This window comes from Pyrus communis, chromosome 10 (assembly GCF_041283825.1).
Source record: "Pyrus communis isolate YQ-2024b chromosome 10, ASM4128382v1, whole genome shotgun sequence".
In the NCBI taxonomy this organism is placed as follows: Eukaryota; Viridiplantae; Streptophyta; class Magnoliopsida; order Rosales; family Rosaceae; genus Pyrus; species Pyrus communis.
Window position 1 is genome coordinate 945,380 of NC_142574.1, and position 20,563 is coordinate 965,942.

Below are 20,563 nucleotides of genomic sequence, written 5' to 3' on the forward strand. Positions count from 1 at the left end.
AAGTTACGTACGTAGTTTATCATCAATCTTCTTCAAGTCAAAACATGTTTTTTATTGGTCTCTAATAGTTTTATTATGGTGGTCTTTTTCGCACACTCATTTTACTTCTCACATACCATGTTAATTTCTATGATTTGATATTTTTCAATTCATTTTATCTCACGGCTGGAAAATTAAGAAAAATGTGGAGAAGGTAGAGACAATTTTATTCACGAAATGATACGAAAATAACTAGTTTCAAGTCAAGTTTTGTTAAATCACATGTTATTGACTCAATCCGTTAAGCACCCGTTAAACAACAAGTTAATATAAGTCAACATGCGAGTAACCAGTTTCAACCTATTTATAAATCACAATTGATTCTTGATAATATTTTTGGATTTTTGGTGTGAGATGAAAACAAAAATATGGATAGGAAAAGATTTATAGGAAGGAAAATAAAAAGATAATTTTTTTTTTTATTTTAATTTTACTCCATCAAAAATTTAGGGTTGTTGGATTAAATCATTGTTGGAATCGTACGACTAGACGCTTGCCACGTGTATTGGACTATTCGCTAGATTTGCAATTGACCATTGTGGCGTGCCCCACACAAGGATACTGGAGGCATTATTCTCTCTCCAGGCACGTGTGGTGCAAGTGCCTCATGCAAAAGAGAGCTTCCCTTTATTTTTTTAATAAACAATAGCGTTAGTTGGTTCACTCTTAATTGAAAGGGGACGGAATCAATGGGGATCTGGATCTCACACCATGGTGCAGCAAATGCATAATTACTTTCACTTACTGTGGAAAAACGTCATATGCACTGCCTTACTCCTTAAGCTCCTGCAAGTTTTTTTGTTGTAAGAGGAAAAAATTGATCAAGAATATTAGAAATGCAATTCAGATTGCCTCAAGGATTATGTTTGAGTGAGCAATTTTCAAGTTTCAAGGGATAGAAAACAAATTAGTAAGAACCGGACCACAAATTGTTGACTCACTTCATTTTAATTGCAAGTAGTGATATTTCTTCACTTGTAATTTAGAGGTTTTAAATTTGAATCTCGTAAATGACAAGTATTAAGTTCGAATTTCGTAAATAACGAGTTTGATACCAACTTATTCTTGTTCACTTGTATTAAAATGTTGTAAATATTTTGTTACTAAAAAATGTCCCATTTGACCGGAAGCCAATCTCCCTCCAAATTGCGTATCCCTTGTATTTTTTTCAGCCACTGCATTCTGATTCCAGTGGCAAAGTGGAAACAAAGTTCGAATCACAAACCATGCCACAAATCCCACATGAAAATCCCCACTACCCTCCTCAAAACAACCAAAACCAAATCCCCTCAAATCCAAAGTACCCCAAACAAATCCATGATTTCTGCACAACAAAGCAAAAACCAAATCCTACAAATTGGTCTCTTAAATTCTAAGGAATCACCTCTCTCAACTCTCAAGGATCACCCACGGAGGCGCTTCTCGTGTACACCCGAATTCGTCAAGGCCGTGCTTCTCTTCCGTGCATAGATCATGGGAAGGAATTGCACGCTGAGTCTATCAAGTCTGGAATGAATTCTGATGTCTTGGTTGGCACGTCACTGGTTGACATGTATGCGAAATGCGGGCAAGTTTTCAAGTCCTGAGAAGCATTTGAAAAAAAAATGCAAGCTGAAGGCTTTAAGCCAGATGAATTTACTTTTGTCAGCGTTTTATCTGCCTGTGCTCAGTCTGGGCTGTTGGACCTTGGCAAGGATATACATTCAATGTTAGGCCATAGAAGTATAAAGCTTAGTCAGATAGTTCTGAATGCACTTGTAGACATGTAAGCAATATGTGGCGATTTGATGTAAGCAATAGAAGTAAAAAGGGATTCTGCACATTCAACACAATTTGCCAATGTTCGTAACAACGAACTCATCTATGCTGCAGACACCTTCGTTCTTTTCCCCTTGTGTATATTACAAGTATGAAAATCAAAATGAAGAATTTCATCTGATGCTACCTCATGAGTCGTGTTACAAAAAAAAGATCACTTAGACGACACGAAAGGAGTCGGCTATTTTTTTCAAGTCCTTGTAATGCCTCTTCCACTGAAGACCTACAAAACCCAAAGCAAGTGTACGGTTACTTTGTCTTCAGGTATGGCTACTGAATCATTTATTTTTTCATAAACAGCAGCACGTCAAAGTGGAGTAAGTATCCTTACCGCTACCAGTTACGTTAAACAAGTACAGGCGGTTCCCAGCTGCGGTTGCTGTTATCAGAGCATGAGGTGGCTCCAACTCATACTGGTAATATGTTCTTCCAGAGTCTTGTACGACATTTATGCTCATAACCTTTCCTTCAACATTTTCGCCAATAACTTCCGGTCCAAATGCGTTGATCACTGTCTCTGGACGTCCAATTTTTTCAATTGTGGCATCTCCATCAAGATCTGCGCAACAACCAAAGTTTAGATTTCATGTTTAAGATTGATTCAACTAATAGAACTGCACTTGCGTCTAAGTTTTTAGGTCCTGTTGCTGAAAGAAACTGAGAAATGTTGATTGTTTCAAGACTCACTATCTGCAAATCTCAGAACGGGAGCAACAATGACAGAAATGCGTCCCTCCTTGGGGCTACCAAATCTCAAATCGATCTCTGTACCGCCTAGATCCGCTATTGATACTGGAACCTGTTGCACGGAATCGAAGACAAATACGTAAAATTGAGGCAGTTTTCAGACAGAAGGTAAAACACGATTTCTTGGGGGAGAAGATACAAGACAAGAAAACTCAAGCTTGAATCTTTCAGTGTTCTTTAGCAACACAAATATCATGTACAACGTAAGCTCTTGGCTTTAACGGATTGGATTATTACCTCTTCCCAGTCTTGAGGAACTGAAAAGAGATAAGGGATGATAGGGCTCCAACCAACGCCGTGCCCTCCGGACTTCTCATCCGGTCTCCGGTATGTCCTCCAACCTGTCTAAGCATATACTTCACAGTGAATGAGACTGCAGGATTTTGTTGCTAACTTGCTATGAGCAGTGTAAGATGAAGGAAAGGATACCAACCTTGCTCATCCGGTTCGGACAGACCGGGAATCCGGCCGGCCAGAAGACCTTGTTTCACCACTGCCAATCCCTCTCTCGGAAAACCAAACACTTGAGAAGAAAGCAAAGAAACTCCTGCGGACAGCAACACTGATCGTCTCTTCAAAATCCCGGAGAATTTATCAGCTTCTCCCTCAACGAAACCATTTTCTGTTGAACTTGAGGCAGCTTTTGTCCTGCAAGTTCCACGTTCAAATGCAGACTGCACAACCAAACTGTGCGAAAATCTGCAACTGGTAAGCAAGGCTGTTGTCATTTCCTCTACCACTTTACTAGCACAAGAAACAAGCGATAATTTCAGTAAATTTTTCAGCTTGCGACCAGATAAATTTAAGACCAATAGAACCGTGTGGAAGTTGAGGTTCTCGGTGCTTCTGATTTTTTGAGTATTTGTGGTGCACAAATCTTGGATTTTTCCAAAGAATACACGTGGAACTTTATATCATTTGTGATAAATTAATCTTCTTTTTTTTTTTTCTTTTTTTTTTAACAAAGAATAGCATTAATATGTCAAATTGTTAGTTATGAGCAGAGAAAGAGATCGATTAAAATTGAACTGACACTAAAATGCATAGACATGATTGTTTTCCGCAACTGCACTAAAATATCATCTGCAATAAATAAAGCCCATTGGCGATTACATTATTATTTTTTTTTTTTATACAAGGAGGGAAATTGAAAAGTATAAACACTTTTAACTATCAATACACAAAATACAATAAATTTAGATATGAAAAAAATGATATGAATTTTAGAACGACAGAGAAACTATAGAAAGAAGTTTTACAGATGATTCCATGCCATAGTCAAGGCAAAGGCATCGGCGGTCTCCAATCAGAAAATTCTACCAAGTTTCTATTTACAACAGATCCATTGTGCAACCAGAATGTTTCCGTCGACTGGTGAAACAGCCTCACTTTCCTCTGAAGCTCCCAAAGAATCCCATGCATTGCCGAACACGAAGCTGATTCTGAAGCATACGCCCATAAACATCGTACTTGTCTGCCCCGGCTTATCATCCCCTCTATATTTTTATCTGCAGGAGAGGTATAACGAAGAAGCAAAACATTAAAAACAGAAAGAAGAAAGCTTCGATATGCTGAAACAAAATTTAACCCAGTGTAAGATGTGATGGAGTGCTGCATTTGACCTGGTATTGACTCTAGGTACTGCAAAAGCTCGGGACCTATTAAAGTAGATGGCCATTTAATTGATATCTGGGTGTAGTCTACAACATTTTGGAAAGGCAGTTCCACTTGATCTGATAATATCACAGGGACACACTCCTGCAGCAGCAAGAAAAGCATTAAATCTATGACCAAAAGACTTATATGTAAAAAGCAGAGTGAGAGAGAGATAAGAGGGAGAGACCACAAAAAAAGCCTCGTAAAATCGAAGAGTCCATGATGACTCCCCGCGTGGGGCAAGACAGAACTTGGCATTGCGCAGGTGTTCAAAGTAATCTATCCTTCCCAATTTTTCAGGGCCACTGAACTTCAACTCCGGACATTCCAACTGTTTATAATATCAACAAGCATATTTGAATCTCTCCTTAATAACAGAGTAAAAGCTAAAGTACTAATTTACCAATTAAAGATAATGATGTCCAATGGTACAAATCAGGCACAAATTCCACCAAACCAAACAAAACAAATGCCTAAACTAAAGGAGAAGGTCTAGGTCTTTAACATAGCGAAAGTCTAGCGAATCAATTACAGCTCAAAGCCAACGTCCAAAGTCAAATGTTCAGTTCAAAGATTAAATTCCAAGGGCTTGCAGACCTGAAGGTTGGTGAAACATGAAGTTGGTACCTTTTTTGTGCCTTCACAATTTCTTCAATCCACATAAAAATATTTCAAAGATTATACACAAGCTATTTGTATTTAGTGTTCACAAGTTCCAACTAGTTATGTGCTTATCAAGTAAATGCACCAAATGTGCTTTCATTTGCTTAGTTCCACAAACTTTATAAGTGGATAACCATTTAACAGAATCAACAAATATCTGGAGGGTAAGTAGAATCCTACAAATATTTAAACTTCATATTTGAAATGAACACCGCATCAAAGCTGGAAGAACATCACATGCATAAAATTCCACAATTCATGTCATACAAGGAAATACACCTTATCTGGAAATTTCTTTGAAAGCTCTATCAACTTAAGACGGCCAGCCTTTCCTTGTGCACGGCCTAAATAGTTTGCTAGATACTTCCGCTTTGATATAGGCAAAGGGTGGACCAAGGTGGGCCCATTTGTAGTCAAAACGTCCTCAACATTTCCGGGAATTATGATATCTTTCCACGTATTAAAGGCACTTGTATCTTTCTTATCAGTCCGATCACCCTGCACTAACATATATATTAACCATCTTTAATGCAATGAAACAAATTACAACTAGCATAGCAATGCCATTACCAAACTGCTTGAAATGTGGAAACAACAGACACCAAAGAAACTTGTACATCTTATATATGTAACATGTTACATGTATGATCTATATATGAAAAACAAAGAAAAGAGTGACATTGAGACAAGTTGAATTTTATTTTCTTAACGATAACTTATTTCAGGCGGAATCTTCTAATATACGTCAAATATTGGATATGTAATACTACCGTATATTAAAGCCCTCTCAACATATTCTAAGTTAAACAGTTCAACCATGCCCTCTTTTTCTCTGGACTTTCATTGGGAATAGCAACATAGCTTGTGACATTCCAAACACATCTAGCACTAAATTTAATTTTGTTTTGTGCAATAGAACCATTTATTCAAACAAGGTAATGTTTAATATCAAATAGTGATAATACAAAAAGGCCCGAGGTTTGACAATCAAGGGTTAATAACACCACAACTGTGCCTCTGACATGTACAGATTCCTAACGTGGAAATTGATAACATCACCACCATGTTTGAGGTTAACTTGATTGATACAAAATAGTTATGTCCTTAATGATAATTTTAGCCAATCAGTAGCACTGCAAAATTTGCAGAATACCTTAAGCATAAAAGATAAGCTGGAATACGGAAATACCTCAGGGGTTAGAATAATGGAACGATTTATAAATGTTGCCCAAGATCTAAATAAGTGAGCTCCAGCACCACTGCAGTTGAGAAAGCAAGAAAGTGAGCATCATTGACAGAACAACTTGAAAAAGTTTGATATATTATTTTCAGAAGAACAAAATTTTCATAAGTAGTAACTTTTGACAAGTCCATCGCATTGTTATGATAAACTTTAAACAATTTTCTCAAAATTAAATATAGGGAAATATAATAAACTTATCACATTTTCCATGGAATCTTCATGCAATTGAAAGTCCGAAATCTTCTTTTCCATAAAAATGACAACAAAAATATAATGTTTAAGATCTGATTTCTTCCTTCTATCATAAAAGGATCTGCAGGATTTAAGCGTTTTACATCCCAAATCACACAAATAGGGCAATACCAGAACCACTCAGTTAATTCATTTTACTGACTGAGCTAAAGACTCATATTAGTTGTTTCTTTTTAGCCTTCTTCCAACATTTGTGCTCAATATTATGTCCCAAATATTGCTCTGATACATATACACAACAAAAAACAACTACCTGTATAGTTATGCTCATCCCCCAAATTAAAGATTTAACGCTGGCACAAGTTATGATTTCAGACCAAAACCAAAACGAAAAATCATTAATGACAATTAGGAAACAAGTTCTATACCTTGAAAATACAAATATGTGGTCACGGCCACCAGATCGCCTGAAATATGGCATTTGACTTAAGACCTGCAAGGAAAATTTTGACGGAATGAGCATCACATAACAAGATTTAAGCTTTAGCAAAGATACAAGAAACGCCTAGGCTTAAAGTTGTCGAAGGAAACGAAAAAGAATTTACCTTCACATATGTCTGGTCAATCTCCTTATCATTAAGACCCCCCATCATCCGAACGCATTTAGTATATGTAGGCACAAAAAAAAGGTCTGCTTCATCTTTCTTCCTTGTCCGGAATCTCGAATTTAGCAGTAGCCTGTGTATTTTAACCTACATTTCATAACTAACCACATTCAAGGCCACATATCTGATCACATACTTGCAATAAGAGTTTCAAAAAGTTTCCTTTTTTCATCAATTAGCAAGTTTTTCAGTGACAAAACACAAAATCCGTGACCAATAATTCTACAGAAATTAAATTCTCTTAGAAATTTAAGTTCATTAAACGACTAAAAAATTGAAGAAATTTAAATTTCAAGCAAAGCAAAAAACAGTGGGAAAAAATAGAAATTACTTGAGTGCCCCACTGGCCTTTCAAGCAAGCCTTGGGGTCGATGACACCATCGCGGCCGCGCATCAATGCCTTGAGGCCGTCGATCTCGCGGTCATCGTAGACGTAGATCTTGAGGTCGAGTTGGGGGCCGTACCCTCGTTGGGGCCACAAGAGATCTCGGCCGCCGGTGACTTGGACGGAGCTCCGTGAATTGGGGAGGAGATCTACGGCGGGGAAGTGAGAGGCGCAGGGGCGGAAGGAGCGGTTTAAGAGACTGGTGAAGAAGAAGGTGGCGGCGACCAAGAGGAGGGCTCCGATCTGGTGCGTGCGGGTGCAGAGAGGCTGCTGGTGGTGCTGCGCGCTGAATGGTCGGGCTTTGTTGTTTACGCTTCCCATTTTCGGAGTGGGGAAACGATTATCATCAGTGTTGGTCCTGCTGGATGGCAGTGGGGTTCTTCTGCTCATGGGGAAGAAGGGAACGAGTTGAACTCTTCTGTCACAGTTTTATCTGTCCCTCCCTGTCCCTGTCCTATTTGGCTGACACCTGTACACATTTTACAAAACCGCTTAACCCCGCTAAAAAACTTGCATAAGACGTCAGCTGCTGTTAAGCATGTTAAGCATAAAGACGCATCACCTTCAACGATATTGTTATGCTTGTTAATCGCAATTCAAGTTCAACTTTGATAACGACTTGCCAAATTTTAAATTGTATGGATGAAAAATGTATCAAATAATCAATTTTGGAAAGCGATCAATAAAATGCCATTTTTTATCTCATACCTCTGCATTGTAATTATAAGACAAATTCAAGTATACGCTGACAACGTTTTTCTTTTCATGAATGTTATTTTATTAAGGAACTGTTTGGATTATCACTTCCATAGCACCAGTTCAGAAACCAGCAGGAAACCACCTTTTTCTTGAATCACTCACTGCCACAATCTCCCGAGTGCCTTCAATTTCCTTCAAATTCTTCATGCGTTGAACTATAAACTGGCAAATAGCTTCATAAGGAAAAGGCTTAGGACATGGCCCTTGTTTCGCAGGGCTTTACTGATTTGAACAGGAACTTCAAAGTGATTGTCAGTCACAATAATGAACCACATTAGGTAGTAGCAGCTTAGACAGAAATGCTTCGGATTAGTAGGATTAACGAATAACTAGCACAGAAAGCTCAATGCAAGAAAAAGCTGAAGTGGGACTGTGGCAATAAGTTGCATATCAAGGATAACTACTATCTTGACCAATCACACTGAAATAAATAGAAAATAAAAAAGACAGCCCTCAAGTCCTAGTAATCAGCTGCTCTCCAAGACACTGTTGCCTATAAACATTGGTCGAGTTTTGAGTAGCATTATATGGTATGGTCGAGGTCATAAATCAACGAATTCTATGACGTTGCAGTCCTGCAAGGGACGTGCTATTTATTGAACACAGACGACATAAACTAACTAAGAAAAAGATGATTTAAACTGCATATTCAGAACGTTTAGAAACTCGACAGTACTCAAGAACTTTCGGTTTAAAGTCAAATAACATATCTCAAAACCAATGTGGTGTCTTCGGTTTAAAATGTCACTTCTCTACAACTCATTTCCTGATGGACCTTCAGTTTAACTAGACGAAAGTTCAGGTGTAATTGACAAATCTGACCTAGTAATGTGGAACACTTTCTTTTAAGCATTCTCGACCATTGATTCGCTAGCACATGATCAATCTAATTGTATGCCTAAAAACAAATTTTTTCATTGATATTTTCCATTGCCTTCATATATATAGTTCTTGTATCTTCCCGTCTCTCTCCCATCTACTATTTACATCGGTAATGCATTACCTTTAGGACTATAGCAGGTGTCATGGACGATAATGGCCTTTTTCCTGGCCTGATAAAATTGGTTGGTGCTGGTGGTTGTCTTGTAGAATCATTTCTAGGTATAGAGAAATCCATTTCATTGTTTAAGAGTATTCCAGTACTTGACGACAGTACATGTGCACCGAAGTATCCATTCACGGTACTAGTCATGGAGATGGCATTTTCCTGAGGATCTATGACAGACAAATGACTAGTGTCGTGATCATCGATCTGACTCCACCTAGTGTCTCAGCAGATACAGGCTTCCTCAACTTAGCTCTATAATTTTACAAATCCTTCATTGTTAGTATTCCTCCAAGCTTCTGAATATCACCAACCACTCTCAGTCTAATCGATCAATTATACAAGGCTATGGGACCAAACTTTGAAATTTGACCGAGTGTCTCTGCCAGTTTCATGTTACGGCATGTCTCACCTGTTTTCAAAAGAGTCCCATTTAATGTAAATATATGACGAAGTCCCTCGTCTGCAAAGGTTCCTGATTTCGTCTTAACCATTTGCATGTGGAGGTATGGTGAAATCATGAATCCTAAACGAGCAGACGAGCAGCAGGTTTACAAGTCTCTCCCACGGAACCCTTCCATCCACGTTTAATGTAAAATACAAACCTCAGAAGCAAGCAGGGGGCAGTTTCTCTTATATCAAAGGCTTGTGCTTCACCGCTGGCTAGCATTACAAGCATGAAAGCTCCGCTCCAAGCCCACTTGATGCTGGCACAACCTCCAAGCACAGAGCAGCAACTACTGATGCATCAACGGCGTTGCCACCTTCATGAAGAACATCCATCCCAATTCTAGAACATTGGCGATCATCAGTGGCGAGGTGCACTGAAATGACCCTCTCGCCTACTTTTGGTGAAACCGCTCGTAGCATCAAAGCTTGAGAGGAACACAAGTACAATGGTAAGCAACAACAACGGCATCAGATCTGCAAGTAAAGAATCAACAAGAGAAACATAATCCGATCGACAACTTTTGAGTCTCAAGTCTCAACCAAATGAAAATAAATTGGCAACAGCAGCAACATAAACACATTGTCGTGAATTCATGGTAATTAAAGATTCACTTCTCACATTTGACTCCTATTAGGGTAAGGCTTTGATTGTTACTCAAGCTATGATCAATTTATATATCATAGAAAGTCTGGTATTTTTTTTGGCGGTGCTATTCACGCATTTTTTTTTACCTTTTGCACGCCCCTTCCTAATTTTCAACCGTTGGATCGAATGAATTGAAAAAAATCAAATAATAGAAATGAAGAGAGATGCGTGGAAGATAAAAAGGGTGTGTGGCCACGTTATCCTTTACCAAAGTTTTCCCAATGTAGTTTGTACACAAATGAAATAGTTAAATGATGAAATGGAAAACACATGTACTAGATTGGCTGGCTTTGATGCTTTCTCTTCTTGTATTTTTTTTTTTATAGAAAAATGTTAGCAACCTTTGCACTAAATTTTATATTTGGACCTTTTCACCTTTTCAAATGATACGCGTAATTTTTTATATAAAAAAGGACCTTTAATGCTTTTCAAATTATATTTTCTATTTTTCATCATTAATTTCTAGTAAAAAACTTTTTGTGGAATAAAATGACACGTGTCATTAGAAAATGTAAAAAGTTAGTACAAAAATTGCTAACACTCTTTTTATACGCTCTTCCTATGTTTAGGCCATAACCATTGCTAAGTTAGCAACCGTTCTTATTCTCACAACGCTTATCATGTATAGAGTATGTGTAGTCGTTAGATTTCGTACGTAGACTAACATGTCATGATACCATGAACAAAATTGTAGTTACACGCTAAAATCAATTGCCATAACTTTATGAGCAAATACAAAATGCTCAAAAACGTAACAAATAAATGCTTCCGACTAGTGAGTGGGCGTAATTCAATCCATAAGCAATTAAGCATCCATTCATCGTAGGACCAAGGACCCGGGATTGATGTCAGTGTATAATCATTGCAGAAGAGGAACACTTATCTCTTGTTCTCCCCATTAATTGGAGGCTACTGCTCTCTCTGCCAAGCCGATGAACCTGATATGAATATGCACACCGAAAACAAGGTGCTCTTAAAATATTATGTATAATTTTGGATAGATCCGTCAATCAGTATAAATTGGATTGGAATCAGTGTGAATCAAATCGTATGATTTTAATAATAAATTTAAACGAAATCGTATCAAACCAAACCGTTGATATTTTTCGATTCCAATTTAAAAGTAAAACCAGGCTAAACTGAATTGTGCCCACTCCTAATCGTAAGAGAAGAAAACAAATGATGCAATAATTCATCAATCAACACCCAAATGTCCACGTTTGAATGAAACAAATCATGGAAACATATTTTAAATTACAAAAACTACCTACATGACATTTTTCTTTGATATATTTGATGAAATGTTGAAAGTATGTGGAATAGGATGGTTTCTTAGTTGAATTTGGATTTAGTTTTGAGTACTAATGGAAGGGAAAGTCAAACAAATTGAAAAATTTGAAGCGGATACTTATAGATACTATGGTTAGAAGATATAATTATGAAATAGAGATTCATGACAAAATAAGTACGAAAATATCTAATAAGACTTAGAAAAAAAACTTTAAAGAAAATATATAGAGTACTTTGAGCTAATAAAAAATTTAACGTAAAATTGTGCGCAATAACGTTTTATGATCCATACCACCCACCTCCCATAATAAGATTGGTTTTGTTGTTGGCGGTGTTATAAAATTAATTAGAAGCAAATTAGCCAATGTTCATGTAATTAGTTTACTATTTGATTTTGGATGTGGTTTTGGATTTAATGAATTTGATATGAAAGGGATGGTAATATAAACACATTTCTGGTATTCGCGCGATTGGCAACGCCACTCTCTCCTACCAAAACCCTAGACCCCCAAATTTGATCCGAATCCATCACAGCCATGGCTCGTCACAGAGACGAATATGACGACGAGATGGAGGAAGAGGAAGAATACGACCCGGACCAAGCTATAGACGAGGACGACGAGGAGGAAGAGGAGGAACGAGGAGGAGGAGGACGGCGGCCCAGTCAGAAGCGGAGGAGATCGGATTTCATAGACGATGTAGCAGAGGAGGACGATGACGAGGAGGAAGAGGAGTACGATGAGGATGACGAGGCTTATGGTGGTGGTGGTGGTGGTGGTGGTGGTGCGAGTCGTAAGAGGAAGAACAAGAGGCCCTCTGGGTCGCAGTTTCTCGACATTGAGGCCGAGGTCGATACCGACGAAGAAGAAGAAGACGAGGAGGGGGATGATGGTACGCTCTACTGTTCCTTTTTCTACTCTTGTTTTGTTTAGTTATTAACCTTTTTGTTGGTATTTTACAGAAATTTTGTTGCTTTTTTTTTTTTGAGATTTAGGGTTATGAATTTGGACTGGGCTGGAATTTAGGTTATAAGCTATTTTGGCATTAATGAATGTTATAGAAATTTTAGTCGACAAATGCTGGTAATGAATTGTAAGTGATTCGGGAACGGTAGTGTATTAGTATTGTGGGAATCCTTTGATTATGGTTGTACTTAGGTTCTTACAAGTTTCAGACTGATCAATGTCTTCTTTTTGTTCTCTTGATATTTCTTATATAAGTTTGAACTACGGTTGTTCCATACGAAAGTGAATTTTGGTGTTAATCACGTCTATTGATAGATTTGTTTTACTGGGATTTGTTTTCATTCATAGTTCTAGTTTCTTCTTTTTCTTTTGGTTAAGCTTTAAATGTTATATGGGTGTATTTGAAGTCTTTGGGCCTTATAAATAATCATCTGATTTTCCTTGTTCGTCGGATATCCAAGTAAAGGTGCAAAATGGTATCATTATGAGGAGAAATGAGTTTAGTACTATTCATGCCTCCTTTGCTGGAGTTATTTTTCGTGGTCCCTGTAATTGCGGACTTATATCCACTGAATAATCTTTGCGAGTTTTTATGAGTTATGTCTTGTAATATGGTTCTTTTTATAATTAAATGCCATATCGTTTGGGATGCTAAGAAATTTGACCTTCTAGAAGACTGGCTTGTAATGTCACTATCAAAATTATGAAAGATTAGGAATTATGATAAAAGAGGTCTACGAGAAGGACTATGGGAAGAACTCAATTCGTAGGAGGCATGTGAATTCTTCGTCCAATTTCCCTTCCTCTACACCGGGAGCTGAAGTATACACCAGTGGCCCTTAATCTGTTTAGAAACTCGTGTTCTCGATAGAATTAGGTTATAGGCCTTCATTTCAAAAATGTCTAGAGATTAAGTATGGCTAAAGGTCAACTTTGGCCGTTTCTTTAGTTTTTCGTTTTGGGGGGTTTGTTAACTTGGCAAGAAACCATGAGAAAACAAGCTTGTCCTTTTGCTAGGAAGTTCTTAAATAAGCTGTGTGGGGTGGTGACTTTCAGTTGAGTAATGGAGGGACAAGTGTCTCATCACAATGAATAATGCTATGTATGTTCCTGTTAGAATCAGAGATAAAATAAGAAAGTGCTGTTGAATTCAACCATTTTTTCTTGTTTTTTTCTTTCAGTTTTAAGTAATTTTCCATGGAATTCTTGTCTTCCGAACAGTTTATGTGGATATCTGTTCAAATTTAAATAATTAAATTATTTTATTAAATTGATTTCAATTGATTCTGTGTATGTTTTTTTTTCCCCTTCTAAGTAAGGTTTATAGAACGGCTGTAATTATCTCTTCATGCGTGTGTGCATGATGATTAATTTCCACCTGAGTTTGATGGGGATGTGGAGTAAATAAGAAATCATGGTGATTTTCTTTCCATTCCCATGTATTGGTGATGATTGTTAAATTGTCTTTGTGCAGACTTTATTGCTGATAATGCACCTGATCTACCTGAAGAAGAGGATGGTAGAAGGATGCGTCATCGGCCGTTGATGCAAGAAGATGAGCAAGAAGATCTTGAAGAGATTGAGAGAAATCTTCAAGAGCGGTATGGGAAGTCAAGTCATAGAGAGTATGATGAAGACACCACAGATGTGGATCAGCAAGCTCTTTTACCTTCTGTTAGGGACCCAAAGTTGTGGATGGTGAAATGTGCGGTATGGTTATTTCTCTTGCATCATAAGGTCATAGTTCCAATTTTTGAGGGAACGCTAATGATTTATTTGCTAATGCTTACCAGATCGGTCGTGAGCGGGAGGTAGCTGTTTGCTTAATGCAAAAGTATATCGATAAACCTGAACTGCAGATCAGATCTGTTATTGCTCTTGACCACCTTAAAAACTATGTATACGTTGAAGCGGACAAAGAAGCCCATGTGAGGGAGGTATGCTTTTGTTGGCATATGCATAAATTTGTGATGGTTTATGTATCCACATAAGGCTAAATTTGACATTTGCACCATATGGAAATTCTTATGTCTTTGATTATTGTATTTGTTTTGGTTTCAGGCTTGCAAAGGTCTGCGCAATATATTTGGCCAGAAAATAATGCTTGTTCCAATTAGAGAAATGACTGATGTTCTTTCGGTTGAAAGCAAGGCTATTGATCTTTCTAGGGATACGTGGGTCAGAATGAAGAGTGGGACATATAAAGGAGACCTTGCCCAGGTAGGGATGGTATTTTTCTTACAGTGTCCTGTGATACTTTGTCTAACTGCTACACTTATTTTCTATAGGTTGCGGATGTGGACAATGTGCGGCAGAGAGTTACAGTTAAATTAATTCCAAGGATTGATTTACAAGCTCTTGCAAATAAAATGGTAAAGTTCGTCTTATATTTTTTGTTGTGTCTGTCCAAGTCTTCTCTGTGTACATGTGTAATCTTTTTATTTTCATTCCTATTTTATCCATTTATTGAAGTATGCTTTCATCAAATTGATTCTTGGAATTATCATTTTTTGTAATATTTCCGCCTCCCCATAAGCATGTATTATCCAATCACATTGATCAGGGTAATTTGAGATGACTTGTTTATGACACAGGATGGCAGAGAAGTTGTGAGAACAAAAGCATTTGTTCCTCCTCCACGTTTATTAAATATTGAGGAAGCAAGGTAATACTGTAAAACTTTCTTACAATGGTGTCTCCAGTCAATGTATTGTTAGATTAACTTCTTACACTGCCCCTTGTAAACTTTTTTCAGGGAACTGCATATTCTTGGAGATCGTAAACAAGATCGGATGACTGGTGATTATTATCAGACGATTAATGGCATGATGTTTAAAGATGGTTTCCTGTATAAAGCAGTATCAATCAAATCAATTAGTACTCAGAACATACATCCCACGTTTGACGAACTTGAAAAATTTCGGAAGCCCAGCGAGAATGGTGATGGAGATGTTGCAAGTCTGTCAACTTTATTTGCAAACAGAAAGAAGGGACACTTTCTGAAGGGCGATGCAGTTATTGTTGTCAAGGGAGATCTAAAAAATTTGAAAGGATGGGTTGAGAAAGTTGAGGAGGAGACTGTTCATATCAGACCTGAAATGAAAGAACTCCCAGTAAGAAGTACTTATTGTGGTGTTTTTTGATGTGATATCTGAATTAATTTTCAATATTCCTATTGATCTATTGATTTAGTGGTGTGGCTACTTGTTCTTACTGGGATTTGATTTTCCAGAAAACACTTGCCATCAATGAAAAAGAGCTTTGCAAATACTTCGAACCTGGGAATCATGTGAAAGTTGTATCTGGCACTCAGGAAGGTGCAACTGGTATGGTTGTTAAGGTTGAGCAGCATGTTCTCATCATCTTGTCTGATGTAACGAAAGAACATGTGAGTATTGTTTTCCTCTGTCCTTTTAGGAGCAAAGTCATGGACTTCAGGAATAGTTTTCTTGTAAAATAGTAATGTGGAATTTAAATGATGTTTTTCTTGTTTGAAGATCCGTGTGTTTGCTGATGATGTTGTGGAGAGCTCTGAGGTGACATCTGGTATTACCAGAATTGGGGCGTATGAGCTTCATGATCTCGTGCTACTGGAGTGAGTTGCTATTCCATGGTGACCAGTCATCTGTATCATGCTTAATTATTTAACTTTAATTTGTCTTTGATGTGATGCAGTAATAATAGCTTCGGTGTAATCATACGCGTAGAAAGTGAAGCATTCCAGGTATGCACTCAGTTTATTTTTTATTTTTGACAAACATTTCAGGTCTTTAATCTCAATATACAGTCTATCTCGTGCTCTTTTGTGCGTTTCATTATTATTACCTGTTTCCAGGTTCTTAAGGGAGTTCCTGATAGACCTGAGGTTGCCCTTGTCAAGTTAAGAGAGGTCAAATGCAAGATTGAGAAGAGTTTTCCTGTGGAAGTTAAGTATAAACACAAGGTATCTGTGAAGGATGTTGTGAGGGTCATTGATGGCCCTTGTGAGGTGAGATGAGATCTATATTGCTTGTTTGGTTTACCTCATTTTTATATTTTGTTCATCTCAGGCTATATATAACCACCACTTTTGGCATGATAGGGGAAACAGGGTCCTGTGCAACACATATACAGAGGAGTCTTGTTCATCTTTGATCGCCATCACCTGGAGCATGCAGGCTTTATCTGTGTTAAGTCTCATAATTGTGCTCTTGTGGGAGGTTCACGTGCTAATGGCGATAGAAATGTAAACCCTGTGTGCTCTTTTTCTGTAGATGTGAACTCTGTATTCTTTTTAGTTAGTTTTGATTCTTGATACTTTTATCCCACTCCTATGATCTACAGGGTAACTCCAATTCACGATATGACCACCTCAGAACTCCTCCTCGTATTCCTCAGTCCCCGAATAGGTTTTCTAGAGGAGGACCTCCATCTAACTGTATGTTCCAGATGTTCAATGCTCACTGCTCTCTAATTTTTTTCATATTATGCTTAAACTTTCCTTGTCCTTCTAACGACATTTTCTATATATATATTGGGCTATATTTTATTGAAAAAAGTTATTACTTCTATGGTCCAGATGGAGGAAGGAATAGAGGTGGACGAGGGCATGATGGCTTGGTTGGGACTACAGTAAAGATTCGCCAGGGTGCCTATAAGGGTTATCGTGGACGTGTTGTTGAGGTTAAGGGACCAAATGTACGGGTTGAGTTGGAGTCCCAAATGAAGGTTGTTACAGGCAAGTCTAGGATTTCTTGTCTCCTTGGTTATTTGTGTATCTTTCTGGGCCATAACACTTCTGTTATGCTTGCAGTTGATCGTAATTGTATTTCTGATAATGTGGCTGTTACCACACCTTATCGGTAATTATACATTTCACTTTAGTTCTTTTTTCCCGGTATTTAGCATGCTTTTTGTCAACTCTAATATAGCTGTTTTCCAGTGATACATCTCGCTACGGTATGGGAAGTGAGACTCCCATGCATCCTTCTCGAACTCCTCTCCATCCATATATGACTCCTATGAGGGATGCTGCAGGTTTGTTATTTAATTGCTGTGGTTGACATTTTTTTTTATAATTAAAATGTAATCTCTGGTTTGAGTTCTGGTATTTACTTCATTATTTGGACCATATCTTATTTGGCAGTGACATTATTGGACTGATATACTTATTCATCTTATGTACTCCTTGCAGCAACACCTATACATGATGGCATGAGGACTCCTATGCGTGACCGAGCATGGAATCCATATGCACCTATGAGTCCAGCTAGGTTTGCGCCTGAATAACTATTTTTCTTTATTTATTTTGAAATTTAGTTGAAGTAATAAGCTCTGCCAAACGTAGTTCATAAGGTTGGGGTAGCAAATAGACAAGACTAGTAAGGAGGAAAACAGAGGAGAATAAAGAAACGGCATGCACTCAATTTCTTTAACCCTCAAAGGCGAAACAGAGAAACTTTATTCATGTTGATTATACACCACTTTATTTCATTAATTAAACTCTATTATCTAGTGCTCATAAGAATCGGATTTGGATTAGGACTCTAAAATGGATAAGTATGTTTCCAACCAACCACTTTTCATTGCATAATCATTATATCTTCAACAACTCAAGGTTTTTTTTTTTTTTTTTATATTTAGTCAACAAGTGCCTTGTGGCCAAGTCTTTGGTTGCCACTGATGTTTCTTTGATATTTGATGGTGAGTAAATCAGGGATAACTGGGAGGAAGGAAACCCTGCTTCTTGGGGTGCTAGCCCACAGTATCAGGTCAGTATGAATGCATGTGTTCTCATTTTGGGTAGGGATGTCTGTATCCTTTTTTCTGCTTAAGTAGCTGTAATTTGTTGGATTTCAGCCAGGAAGTCCTCCTTCGCGGGCGTATGAAGCACCAACTCCTGGTTCAGGTTGGGCAAACACTCCTGGTGGAAATTATAGTGAAGCTGGTACACCGAGGGACAGTAGTTCCGCTTATGGTACGTTTAGTTTTCGTTTCTTTGAAACAAATTTTGTTAAGACGTGTTTTTCATTGCATAGATCCCTTTACTTTCTCTTATATTTATTCTAAGTGGTTTATTTTATATCCCTCTTGCAGCAAATGCTCCGAGCCCTTACTTGCCATCAACTCCAGGTGGCCAGCCTATGACACCAAATTCGGCATCCTACCTTCCTGGAACCCCTGGAGGGCAGCCAATGACACCAGGCACTGGTGGTCTGGATATGTTGTCTCCTGTTATAGGTTTGAAGCTCAGTTCTTCTATTTTAATTATATTGTAGTGCTGAATTAAACTGTTATTTCCCGTGTTGTGTACTGGTTGCTAAGGTGTAAGCCTAGGTGGTAATGGTATCCCTACAACAATAACGACATCAGAAACTGTCGTTATCTATTTATGGGTACAATCACATGGGGGTTCTGGAGTATTTGGCATCCTAGAGCTCTTTAGGAGGCTGTTGTAGGAGTTGTAACTGTTCATTGGATAATCTGTCGGAAGATTTTATTTAAACTAATAACAAATTGCTTGGCCCTCATTTGTTTGCTCAAGTTACTCTTTGATCAACTGTCCTTTTTGTCTTAAATCAATGAAAATAATAGATGATAACATGTCACCAGGGATAAATGACTGGGCTTGGCCATTCAGCCATGGTGCTGTGAAAGTGTTTGTTACAGAGGCTATGCTTAGCAATTGCCTAGTTGGACAAGATTGTTAGTGGCTAGGGTGAGGATGACAGGAGAGGGCTGGACAAGTTTGTCGAACTTAGTGCTTAAACGAAACCACATAAATCTGTAGTAAGGAATAGTATTATCATGGTATGTATTACAGTGGAGGAGCTAAAGTAAACAAGAAATAAAATCTTTAGAGAGAGAAACTAAAAACAAAATGTTATCGAACTTGCCCTAAATTTTGATTGCCTGAGAATTTTTAATGCCTAAAACTGTCAATCAGAATGAGGAAGTGGCCTATTTATCGAGCTTGTACAAACGTTGAAAAAAAATTCCTATGTCCTCACATGGTTTTTGAAATGGGTTGTTTGGGAATGTAATTCGCTGAACAATCTTGGGGGACGGGAATGTTTGGGAATATATTTATCACACACGTGTATATGTATGTTCTTGGCTTTGCTAGAGTTCTATACTCCACATTTGAGTTCTAATCTTACATCTTCTAGCAGGTGGGGACAGTGAAGGACCATGGTTCCTCCCAGACATATTGGTCAGTGTACACAGTTCTGGAGAGGAAACTACTGGGGTTGTGAGAGAAGTGCTTCCGGTATGTCATTAAACTATGTTCCGAAATTTTGAAATTTTGAAATTTTTGTGATATTTACCAAGTAAAATGATATTTTGACCTGTAAAGGAATGGACATAATGGATTTGGTGAGTTTTACAAATTATAATCTACAAGTGAATGTGCATTCACTTACGACTAGTTGAGATATGAACTAGGTAGGACAAGAGATAAAGAGTAGGCTATGAAACTGTTTTGGATTTTTGTTTCGGATGCCCTTCGTATGTTATCTATTAACTGCCTGAGTTTTGTCGGAGAATGATCTTGTTCGATGTTTATCATTGAAATAGATACTAAAAGAAATACTGTTTAAGTACCTACGTAATTATTGGAGATACTGAGTACGATGTTTCGTGGTACAGGATGGCTCCTGTAGGGTAGCTATTGGGTCGGGTGGCAACGGGGAAACTATAATAGCACTTCCTAATGAAATGGAGGCGGTGGTACCGAAGAAAAGTGATAAGATAAAGATCATGGGTGGGTCACTACGAGGTGCGACCGGTAAGCTGATTGGTGTTGATGGCACAGACGGAATTGTGAAGGTAGATGACACTCTTGATGTTAAGATTTTGGACTTGGCTATTTTGTCAAAACTAGCCCAATCGTAATTCCGTGGGATCGAATAAAATTTCAATATGTAAATCATCATTGATTTTTTGTAGTATTTTTCTTTTTGGGAAGCAAAAGGCCTTGATTGTTCTGTGTGTGTGTGTGTGTGTGTGTTAGGTTTGGT

General features: G+C 37.9%; 3 protein-coding genes and 1 pseudogene across 5 annotated transcripts; 1 reads left to right on the forward strand and 3 right to left on the reverse strand.

The window, feature by feature from the left end:
• Positions 1-1,157: 1,157 nt before the first annotated feature.
• Positions 1,158-3,434, reverse strand: LOC137730229 (thylakoid lumenal protein (Mog1/PsbP/DUF1795-like photosystem II reaction center PsbP family protein)). 2 transcript variants are annotated; one of them, XM_068469297.2, is made up of 6 exons: positions 3,038-3,434; positions 2,842-2,945; positions 2,545-2,656; positions 2,189-2,416; positions 1,985-2,080; positions 1,158-1,724 (listed from the first exon to the last, which is right to left on the reverse strand). In XM_068469297.2, the coding sequence occupies exons 1-5, from the start codon at positions 3,330-3,332 to the stop codon at positions 2,016-2,018; spliced, it is 804 nt and encodes a 267-aa protein (XP_068325398.2). In that variant the 5' UTR covers positions 3,333-3,434; the 3' UTR covers positions 1,158-1,724; positions 1,985-2,015. The 2 variants fall into 2 exon arrangements, with proteins under 2 accessions (XP_068325398.2, XP_068325397.2); XM_068469296.2 differs by lacking the exon at positions 1,158-1,724 and having other exon boundaries at positions 1,804-2,080.
• Positions 3,435-3,660: 226 nt separating this feature from the next.
• On the reverse strand, positions 3,661-7,828 carry LOC137729331 (Exostosin family protein). Its single transcript, XM_068468251.2, has 8 exons — positions 7,355-7,828; positions 6,964-7,110; positions 6,787-6,851; positions 6,113-6,182; positions 5,203-5,421; positions 4,448-4,591; positions 4,227-4,362; positions 3,661-4,112 (listed from the first exon to the last, which is right to left on the reverse strand). The coding sequence occupies exons 1-8, from the start codon at positions 7,796-7,798 to the stop codon at positions 3,883-3,885; spliced, it is 1,455 nt and encodes a 484-aa protein (XP_068324352.2). The 5' UTR covers positions 7,799-7,828; the 3' UTR covers positions 3,661-3,882.
• Positions 7,829-9,382: 1,554 nt separating this feature from the next.
• On the reverse strand, positions 9,383-11,586 carry LOC137727534 (glutathione hydrolase 2 pseudogene; annotated as a pseudogene).
• Positions 11,587-11,922: 336 nt separating this feature from the next.
• Positions 11,923-20,530, forward strand: LOC137729250 (putative transcription elongation factor SPT5 homolog 1). Of its 2 annotated transcripts, none has more exons than XM_088677821.1 (22): positions 11,923-12,489; positions 14,038-14,273; positions 14,357-14,500; positions 14,625-14,783; positions 14,852-14,935; positions 15,158-15,228; positions 15,319-15,676; positions 15,796-15,951; positions 16,061-16,158; positions 16,239-16,287; positions 16,399-16,551; positions 16,645-16,788; positions 16,887-16,980; positions 17,122-17,280; positions 17,356-17,404; positions 17,485-17,579; positions 17,737-17,815; positions 18,259-18,313; positions 18,402-18,519; positions 18,639-18,782; positions 19,712-19,812; positions 20,193-20,530. In XM_088677821.1, exons 1-22 carry the CDS (start codon positions 12,135-12,137, stop codon positions 20,436-20,438), a joined length of 3,147 nt encoding a protein of 1,048 aa, XP_088533947.1. In that variant the 5' UTR covers positions 11,923-12,134; the 3' UTR covers positions 20,439-20,530. The 2 variants fall into 2 exon arrangements, with proteins under 2 accessions (XP_088533947.1, XP_068324223.2); XM_068468122.2 differs by having other exon boundaries at positions 19,715-19,812.
• The last annotated feature ends 33 nt before the right edge of the window (positions 20,531-20,563 follow it).

What these genes read in the sequence shown, in the direction of transcription:
- LOC137729250 (XM_088677821.1), top strand. Translation starts at nt 12,135, where the DNA reads ATGGCTCGTCACAGAGACGAATATGACGACGAGATGGAGGAAGAGGAA. An exon ending in GTGCTAGCCCACAGTATCAG is followed by an intron (nt 18,314 to 18,401) that starts GTCAGTATGAAT and finishes GTTGGATTTCAG; the next exon opens with CCAGGAAGTCCTCCTTCGCG. An exon ending in TTGTGAGAGAAGTGCTTCCG is followed by an intron (nt 19,813 to 20,192) that starts GTATGTCATTAA and finishes TTCGTGGTACAG; the next exon opens with GATGGCTCCTGTAGGGTAGC.
- LOC137729331 (XM_068468251.2), bottom strand. Translation starts at nt 7,798, where the DNA reads ATGAGCAGAAGAACCCCACTGCCATCCAGCAGGACCAACACTGATGAT. An exon ending in TTGACCAGACATATGTGAAG is followed by an intron (nt 6,852 to 6,963) that starts GTAAATTCTTTT and finishes TTTTCCTTGCAG; the next exon opens with GTCTTAAGTCAAATGCCATA. An exon ending in CACATATTTGTATTTTCAAG is followed by an intron (nt 6,183 to 6,786) that starts GTATAGAACTTG and finishes TCTCAACTGCAG; the next exon opens with TGGTGCTGGAGCTCACTTAT.
- LOC137730229 (XM_068469297.2), bottom strand. Translation starts at nt 3,332, where the DNA reads ATGACAACAGCCTTGCTTACCAGTTGCAGATTTTCGCACAGTTTGGTT. An exon ending in TTCCTCAAGACTGGGAAGAG is followed by an intron (nt 2,657 to 2,841) that starts GTAATAATCCAA and finishes TCCGTGCAACAG; the next exon opens with GTTCCAGTATCAATAGCGGA. An exon ending in CGTTCTGAGATTTGCAGATA is followed by an intron (nt 2,417 to 2,544) that starts GTGAGTCTTGAA and finishes GTTGTTGCGCAG; the next exon opens with ATCTTGATGGAGATGCCACA.